Source organism: Mandrillus leucophaeus, unplaced genomic scaffold, assembly GCF_000951045.1.
Source record: "Mandrillus leucophaeus isolate KB7577 unplaced genomic scaffold, Mleu.le_1.0 Scaffold7, whole genome shotgun sequence".
NCBI lineage: Eukaryota > Metazoa > Chordata > Mammalia > Primates > Cercopithecidae > Mandrillus > Mandrillus leucophaeus.
In genome coordinates, this window is record NW_012107585.1 from 7,754,953 (window position 1) to 7,764,153 (window position 9,201).

The 9,201-nt window shown below is 49.9% G+C and overlaps 1 protein-coding gene across 1 annotated transcript in view; it reads left to right on the forward strand.

The window, feature by feature from the left end:
- The first annotated feature begins 6 nt into the window (after positions 1-6).
- The window catches only part of MLXIP (MLX interacting protein), an 83,542-nt gene continuing 74,347 nt past the window's right edge, over positions 7-9,201 (forward strand). Inside the window, exon 1 of the mRNA XM_011964487.1 lies at positions 7-225. Coding sequence (XP_011819877.1) covers positions 59-225 — 167 coding nt within the window. The 5' untranslated portion in view covers positions 7-58. The remainder of the gene's footprint in view (positions 226-9,201) is intronic.

Below are 9,201 nucleotides of genomic sequence, written 5' to 3' on the forward strand. Positions count from 1 at the left end.
CGGGCCGGGCCGCGAGGAGCCTCCGCGCCGCCAGCAGATCATCCACAGCGGCCACTTCATGGTGTCGTCGCCGCACCGGGAGCACCCGCCCAAGAAGGGCTACGATTTCGACACGGTCAACAAACAGACGTGCCAGACCTACAGCTTCGGCAAGACCAGCTCCTGCCACCTGTCCATCGACGCCTCGCTCACCAAGCTCTTCGAGTGCATGACTTTGGCCTACAGGTAGGGACCCCCGCGACCCCCGGAGGCCCCTGTTTGACAAAACAAGCGTGGAGGGAAGGGCCGCCTGGCAACCCCGTGGCTTCATGCATTCCCTTTGGGTCTTCCCCCTTCGAGAGGGTTTATGGATCTGGGGTTCCCCGCGTTGCCAGAGAGGCCGGGGTCCTGGCCTCTTCCCCTGCCAGCAGTGCCGGGGTCCTTTCGGGTTCACGTTCCCTATCCAGGCCCTCCCCTCCAGTGTCCTGGGGCCACCGATCTTGGACGAGAAAGAGGTATAAACACTGGCTGCATCTTGTGTTACCCGACTCTATGGACTCCTTCCTCCAAACGCTTTGTGTGTTTTCCCCATATCCAGCAGCGGTCAGGACCACCTGTTCCGGGTGACGGGAGGCTGGCTCTGCTGTTTAATGGTTGTGTAACACCTCGGAGCCTGTTTCCTCCTTCATAAAAGGGGAATGACTGTAGTGTCTGCCTCCAAGGGGCTGTTGTGGTACTGGAGTGACTTAGGTAAATTGCTTATTCCAGTGCTTGGCCAGAGTTAGGTGTCCCTGCACCTGGAGGCTGGCCCATTACAACCTCATCGGGAGGCCCTCCCCCATCTCGGGAAGGCCTTGGGTGCCTCCTAAGAAGACTTTTGGTGCCACAGCTGTTGGAGGTGCAGTCTGTCCTGGCAAGTTGGAGGGTTTTCTGGCCGTCGCGAAACATTAGATGAGGGAGATGTCATTGTTGAGGGCAGACATCCCAGACACCATTCTGACATGTGGATTCGGGTGCTCTGGGCAGGGATTCCTCTTTTCCAAGTCACAGAAAATGTCTGGCCCTCAAAGATTAAAGCACTTTTCCACTCTCCCTCCCAGCATAAATATTAGGTATTTGCTGCAGGTAACTTTTCTGCCTGCGCAACAGAACTTCTTTGGACCGGCAACAGCGGCCTTGAGCAGCTCGGCCCTGCATAAAGCTCTTGATAGGATCTCTGCTGAGTTGAGCTTATTACATTAGGAACTGGACTAGCTGGCGCTGTCTTAGGTCTGCTCTGCAGGCATCTGGGGAGAAGTTTCCTAGGAGACTCCATGAACAGCGTAATAAAACAGCAGGAATATCTTGCCGTCCCCCAACCCCCCATCCTTTTTAAGAGAGCTGTGAGCTCCAAGCATATCCAGGTTTAAACATTATGCTTTTACCTGAAGTTGAAATATTAAATACTTAGCCCTGGATGGCACCCCCTCACCGCCGCTGTCCCTGGAATAAACGATTAGTCAACTTGTTCTTTGTTATGTTCCTGAAACACCCCTATTTCCTCTCTTGAAGGTTTCCCTGATGATCTGTTCCCGTAGCTCCTCCTCCCATCCCCCTTACCCAGCACATTGGTCAGTCTCTGCTGATTCTCTGGTCTTGCCAGTTTGAGCTGGCACTCAGCCTGTAAAGATGTTCTGCTTTTTAAAAAACAAATGGTGTTGAGGCTGCAGCCCTGTGCACCCTTCAGTCTCAGATTTTGAGCACTTCCATTGGAATCAAACCCAGCTGGATCGCAGCGTATGCTATGCCTCGAGAGAGCCTTTTCAAACAAAGCTCGAGGTGAAAAGACTGGAATGTATCTTATTAAGAAAACTTAATCCTCTCATTTTAATATAAACTTCTACATATACAGAGAGAGAATGGATGATTGAGTCACGGGGGCACGGGCTGGGAAAGTCTCACCTAAGTAAGCTCTGCTAAATGAAAACTAAATCAGTCTCCCCTTTGCACTCTGTTTGGATGACCTAAAGCCTTATTAAACAACACCAAAGAATTTTAGTAATGGCATTTTTTTTCATTTCTCTCAAAAATATTTTGGCAGCTGGCCATTGCTCAGTTAACTTTCTTGATTGCAAAATGCACCATCAGTTTGGTGCAAGAAGCTTACCTTGCTCTCTTGGCTCTCTCACTTTCGCTCCTTTTCCCTGTGCCTAAGGTCTCCTGCTGCCTAAGGTTGGCCACCTAAGGTCTACCACTACAGGCCCTCGGATGGGATCTGTCCAGTCATTTCTCATGAAGATGCCCTTTGTCTGTCTGTGTGAGGCTGGTTTGTCCAGCCCTGAGTTTAGTTGGCAGTGTGGAACTTTGGTATGGATGACAGATGAATGACTCAAAACCAGTTGTTTGGGCTGTAGCCTGTGGGACAGAAGGAAGCTAGAGGAAGGTGAGTTTCTGACCCCAGCTCTCGTAGTGAGGACTGTTAGCTGGCTTTCAGGGAGGGAAGGTTGAGACTGGAGGCAATGAGGGGCGTGGTGGCTCACGCCTGTAATCCTAGCACTTTGGGAGGCTGAGGTAGAGGATTGCTTGAGCCCAGGAATTCAAGATCAGTCTGAACAATGTAGCAAGACCCCATCTCTAAAAAAGAAAAAGAAAGAAAGGAAAAAAAGGGATTGGGGGCAGGGCAGAAAGAAGATGTAACCTCAGAGCCAGTCTGGTTTCCATCCTCGTGGGGTTCGTGCCTTCCCTGCTGGCTGTCTGGGTCCTCCCCTCCTGCCCGAGCTGAGGAAAGCCAGCTGGGTCTCCTTTTCTGTGTGACTGTTTCTGGCCTAGGTTCTTTCCAACTTCAACTTCCTGTCTGTCCCCTGGCCTCTTCGTTCTAGCTGCCTAACTCTCCGCGGTACACTCTGCTTTTTTTGTTGTTGTTGTTTGATTTCCTGTTAGCTGCTGCCTCCCAGCTGTTTCCAGATGAGGTTCAACAGCTCTTTGGGGAGGAACTAAGTGCAGGGGAAGTTGTGGTTATTTTTTTACCGAGTCCTGAGAAGTGGCCTAGGGATTCTGACTGTGATCCGTTCCTGAACTGGCAGTGGCTTCACCTCCTGAAGGGTCTTTGCCTGGGGCTGACTTCGGGTGGGGAACAGGGTGTTTGAGAACTTGGATGTGAGTGTGTGCCAGGGCCTACTGGGTAGGGAACTGTGCAGATGGGATTCCATGTCGGTCTCACTCCATTTTGCTGAGAAGCCCTGTGGCGAAGGTTCTTGATTTGGTCCGGAAACATGTGCTCAATTATTGGGACATTTTGGAGAGAAGGGGTTGCCTTTCCCTGAGGCAAACCAGGTGTTAATGATGGAAAAAAGCCCTTAGCATTCCTTGTCTGAACTCTAAGAACGCTATTCGATGGGAGAGATAAAATTTCCCTGCAAGGTGGAAGTGAGGATCAGCAGAGACAACCTCTGGGAATGGGGCTGGGAATGGGGCTAGTGCCTGGCAAGTAAGAGACAAGAGGAGGGTTAACTGGCTCCGCATAGCAAGTGGGTTATGGCGGAATTTTAGTTCTGCATCCGCGTTCATCTGACATTTATGAGGAGCCTGTGTCTTATCTATGAGCTGAAGGAAATAGTGTATCTAACCAGGGTCTTAGCTGAGCTTTCGAATGCCTGCTTGACAAATACTAAATAGAAGCATTCTTGATTTGGCCGGGTGCTTTCTGAGGCTCTACAATGGAGCTATGTACTGAAGAACATAGTTCATGGTTCTTGCCTTCTTAAGACTGTAAGGAATGTCACACATGTATATCCTCCACACAGAATTTCCTTTTTTTGAGATAGGGTCTCGCTCTGTTGCCCAGGCTGGAGGATAGTGATGTGATCATAGTTCACTGCAACCTTGACCTCCCTCAAGGGTCAAGCAATCCTCTTGTCTCAGCCTCTTGAGTAGCTGGGACTGCTGGCATGCACTACTATGCCTGGCTAATTTTTTATTTTTTGTAGATATGGGGTGTTGCTATGCCTCTCAGGATGGTCTTGAACTCCTGGCCTTAAGCAGTCCTCCCGCCTCAAGCCTTCCAAAGCGATGGGATTATAGGAGTGAGCCATCGTGCCCAGCCCCCACCTACAGATTCTGAACACATCTAGTGTGTACCTTTTCGTGGTTGGTGTTGGTTTCGTTTATTTGCCTTTTTAGAAACTCCTTATTTCAGGGAGTGTTGGTATGAATATTTCCGGTGGTGGGGGGAAGAGATGGTCTTTTTCTGTATTTAAAGATAAGCAGTTTCTGGAAAATAGGTTTCTGTTTAAGAAGTGGGTGTTTGAGGAGACTTAAATTTGGGCTTGTAAGATAGCCTTGGGATGTAAGTTTCTAAGATGTAGCCCCCTCCATGAATGCTTTGTATAGTAACCATTCTTTTTTTTTTTTTTTTTTCCTGAGACAGAGTTTCACTCATGTTGCCCAGTCTGGAGTGCAGTGGTGCGATCTCAGCTCACTGCAACCTCTGCCTCCTGAGTTCAGGCGATTCTCCTGCCTCAGCCTCCCAAGTAGCAAGAATTACAGGCATGCACCACCATGCCCAACTAATTTTGTATTTTTAGTAGAGATGGGGTTTCTCCATGTTGGTCAGGCTGATCTCGAACTCCCAGCCTCAGATCATCTGCCTGCCTCGGCCCGCAAAATGCTGGGATTACAGGCGTGAGCCACCGTGCCTGGCTAACCCTTCATTCTTGATCAAGGCAGAAATCTGTGCCAGACTTAAGGAATAGCAAGGGCTAACGGTTAGAGTGCTGTGTCCTTCAAACTTTGAATTTTCAATAGAGGAACCGTCTAATGCCAGGCACAGTTAACCAGTTGTAAATGGAAACCTTTCATGCAAATACTAAATTGGTTTTTCTCTTTTGCAGTCATACCGAAGATAAGCAGTGTTTCTTCTCCTGCGTTCTTCAGTCTTTAACCATTAGATAGTGCACCATTGCAGGGTGTGCACTGAGGTGGGAACTGGGGCTGCAGAGATGAAGAACATAGTCTCTCTCCTCAAGGGGCTCACAGGCTAGGCACGGGAACAGATAGACAGTTGCAGAGCAGTTGATAAGGGCTGTGATAACTGTGACCAGGTCTTGTGACACTACCGGGGAAGGATGTCTCAGCCAGATTGTGTGTGTGTGTGTGTGTGTGTGTGTTTTGACATGACCAGGAGCAGTGTGGATGGTCTTCCTGACATCAGGGTTTAATGCATATCTCCCCTTTCGCTGTTAACTCTCAAAGATTACCGATTATATTACCCAACAGGAAGCCCCAGTGCTCCCTGCTTTAGTGGTGCGGGACCAAACTTCCATTGTTTGTAGAGGCTGGTTGGTTCAACATTGCCCACATGCGGGAAGGGGAGGAAGGAGAGGAAGAGGAGGAAGACTTGGGGAAAGAGTCCGGGCGATGAAGTTAGAGGAGAGGATGGAGGGAGGTTATTTTCCGGGTGGGAGAAGAAAAGAGAATTCACACAGGCTGAGCATGTATTATTTATTATGTTCCACATTCTCTTTCCATGATCTTTTTTTTTTTTTTTTTTGAGACGGAGTTTTGCTCTTGTCACTCAGGCTGGAGTGCAGTGGTGCAATCTTGGCTCACTGCAACTTCTGCCCCCTAGGTTCAAGCAATTCTCCTGCCTCAGCTTCCCAAGTAGCTGGGATTACAGGTATGCATCACCATGCCCAGTTAAGTTTTTGTATTTTTAATAGAGACAAGATTTTGCCATGTTGGCCAGGCTGGTCTTGAACTCCTGACCTCAAGTGATCCGCCAGTCTCGGCCTCCCAAAGTGCTGAGGTTACAGGTGTGAGCACTGCACCTGGCTTCTTAACATGATCTTAAGCAACTCATACAACAGCCCTCTCAGGTAGGTGGTGGAATCCTCATTTAAAAAAATAAAGAAGTAAATAAAAATTTAAAAACTGGAGCTCAGAAGTTAATTAGCTGTCTTGCCGAGAGGTGACGCAACTTGTCCATGGAAAAGTGTCTCAAGCAGAAAAGTGACCTACCTTATCTGCCCACAAACGCCTGGCTTCTGTTAGAGGGGAGTGCAAGTGCCAGTTCCTCTCCAGAGGGGGAAACCCGGATGGGGAAGGTGGATGCCTTGGGCCACTCCATGTCTCTCTGTGGCTGCCGTCCCTGCTGGGGAAACCCTGTGCTTCCCAGAGTGCATGAACATCACATCCCCCTGGAAGCCGCTCTGATGTCATTCAGCCTGTGTCATTATGTGATCCCGGCTTACCAGAATCCCTGCTGTCTTCACCTTTGACTTCCCTGCTAAGCCTAACAGCTTCAGCACATCCTAGGAGATTAAGAATCATATGATGGATTGAAAGGGACACTCAGGGACCTGGAAGCCAACTTTATAATCTGTAGCGAAATCTTTTTTTTTTGAGATGGAGTCTTGCTGTCACCCAGGCTGGAGTGCAATGGTGCAATCTGTGTTCACTGCATCCTCCGCCTCCTGGGTTCAAGTGATTCTTCTGCGTCAGCCTCCTGAGTAGCTGGGATTACAGGCACCCGCCACCACACCCAACTAATTTTTGTATTTTTGGTAGAGACAGGGTTTCACCGTGTTGGTCAGGCTGTTTTTTTTTTTTCTTTTCCTACTTGCAAGCTGACAAGTTAAGTGAATTGTGTTTATCTTCAGCTCTGCAGAGACAAGCACAACCTTTGTGGAACAGTGCTTTATGGGACATTGGTGTGGAGTGGGACAACAGGAGAAGTGCTTTTGCTGGATGACGTTTGTATCGTGGCCTGCTTGGACAGGTGTGGTGGGCAGTTTAATGGCCCCCCCAAGATGTGCACATCCTCATCTACAGAACCTGTGACTGCGCTAGGTTATATGGCAAAGGTGAATTAAGGTTGCAGCTGGAATTAAGGTTGCTGGTCTACTGACCTTAAAATAGGGAGATTATCTGGATTATCTGAGTGAGCCTGGTGTAATCAGGGGTCCTTAAAATTAAGAGGGAATCAAAAAGAGAACCAAAGAGCAAGCAGCGGAGGAAGGACATCAGCTGCTGTTAGGGGCTTTGAAGATGGAGGAAAGCCACGGGATTGGGAATATGCTCCCCTCAGAGCTGGAAAAGGCGAGGGGATGGGTTCTACTCCAGAGCTTCTGGGAAGAAAGCAGCCCTGCTGAATCCTGTGAGACCCAAATCAGACCTCTGACCTCCAGAACTGTAAAATCATAAAGTCTGTTGTTCTAAGCCACTAAGTTTGCGGTAATTTGTTACAGTGACAATAGGAAGCTTATCTTCACTCTTCTCCCACCACAAGACAGCACAGGAGCCCACCCCGGGTTTAAGATTGAACTATAATGGTTGGGCGTGGTGGCTCACGTCTGTAATCCCAGCACTTTGGGAGGCTGAGGCAGGTGGATCACGAGGTCAGGAGATCGAGACCATCCTGGCTAACACTGTGAAACCCCATCTCTACTAGAAATACAAAAAATTAGCCAGGCGTGGTGGCGGGTGTTTAGTCCCAGCTACTCCAGAGACTGAGGCAGGAGAATGGCGTGAACCCGGGAGGCGGAGCTTGCAGTGAGCTGAGATCGTACCACTGCACTCCAGCCTGGGCGACAGAGTGAGACTCCGTCTCAAAAAAAAAAAAAAAAAAAAGATTGAGCTATGCTGTGGGTCCTCGGCAGCAGCGAGGGAACTAGTGATAGGAGGGTCCTGGTTATAAAAGGAAAGGTTTGTAAAGTGGATCCTTGTTCCCTGGTATAATTCTATAATAGAGTATTGTAGAAAGTTAATTTTCCTTTTTTTAAAGGATTTATGTGATGGCCGATGAGAGCCTGAGCTCTCATTCCCTAGAATCAAATTACTTTTGGGTATAAAATGTGCAGTCCAGAGAGCCAGTGTCTTAGGTGATTACTTTCTGTATTTTGTTGGAGTTCTCTTGTCTGTGATTAGAATTCAGGCCACGGAGCATGTGTTTTTGGCAGAGCTCTGTGGCTGCGTGGATCAGGAACCCTCGTGCTAGCCTGTGGAATGGGAGTGTCGGTCACCTCATGCTAATTCTGGGACTCCGAGGACTGGCCGATTTCAGTGGAGACTGGTCCTGGGTTCCAGGCAGCGCTAGGTCCCCCACGGGGGAGATACTCTTCTTCACTGTCCGGCCAGACGCCTTGAAGAGACTGGCTCTCACAGGCTGGCTCCGCCTTCTTTACAGCCCTGCTTCTTGTGCTGCCGCTGGCTGTCACCCACCACCCTATTCTCTGGTACAAAGCTCTGCTCCTAGGAGCTTCTGGATCCGCTCAGCTTGAGCCTGCTGGGGCCTATGTCTCACATATGGACCTTGCTGTGAGCTTTCTGGGACCATCAGCTCTCTTTGGCAGTTGTCTAATCGAATTAGCCCTGTGAGGGCTAATTGAGAGGGGGCCTGGCTGGCCGGGCCCCAGAGCATGAGGCTGGCTATGGTCTGGGTTTGGCCGCCCCATCACAAATGCTTTTTCCCTCCAGGCACACCCTGCTGTGTGCAGGCATGGATCTAGCCCTCCGGGATACAGTGGTAAGCTAGATGGGTTAGTCCTCTCTCCTCATGGGACTTCCATGCTGGTGGGGGAATTGTCAGCACATCAGGTCTTATATTGTGAGTGCAGGCAAGAATAGAAAGAAGGTGAAGGCTAGAGAGTACTGGGGCTGGGGAGGGTGGGTGGATACTTTAGGCTGGGTAGAGAAGTCCTCTGGGGAGGTGACCTTTCTGGGTGAACTCTGAAACCTAAGTGGCAAGTAGGAGCCAGGCACGATGGTCGTTCCAGGTGTGGGAAGAGGCCCAGGCAGAGGCCCTTGCTGGAGTGAGCGTGGCGCATCACAAGGTTAGAAAGAAGGCTGGCTTGGCCAGAATGTTGAGGGCAGGAGGTAAGATAGAAGAGGCAAGGGGCCTTGTGGGCCAGGGTAGGAAGTTAGGAGATGGTTTTGGTGGCACTGGGGAGTACTATCTTACCTCCACAAGGCGGCTCGGGCCAGTCTACAGGAGACGGGTCTAGGGAGGGTGCGAGCAGGAGCAAGGCTACCAGTTGGGCAGTTGTGGAGCTCCAGCCTCAGCCTAGGATGGTAGCAGCGAGGTGGTGAGGAGCTGGATTCAGGGTGGTTTTTGGACTTGCTGGTGAATTGGACCTGGCAGATGAAAGGAAGAAGGAGAAGTGCTTTTGCTGGATGACGTTTGTATCGTGGCCTGCTTGGACAGGTGTGGTGGGCAGTTTAATGGCCCCCCAAAGATGTGCACATCCT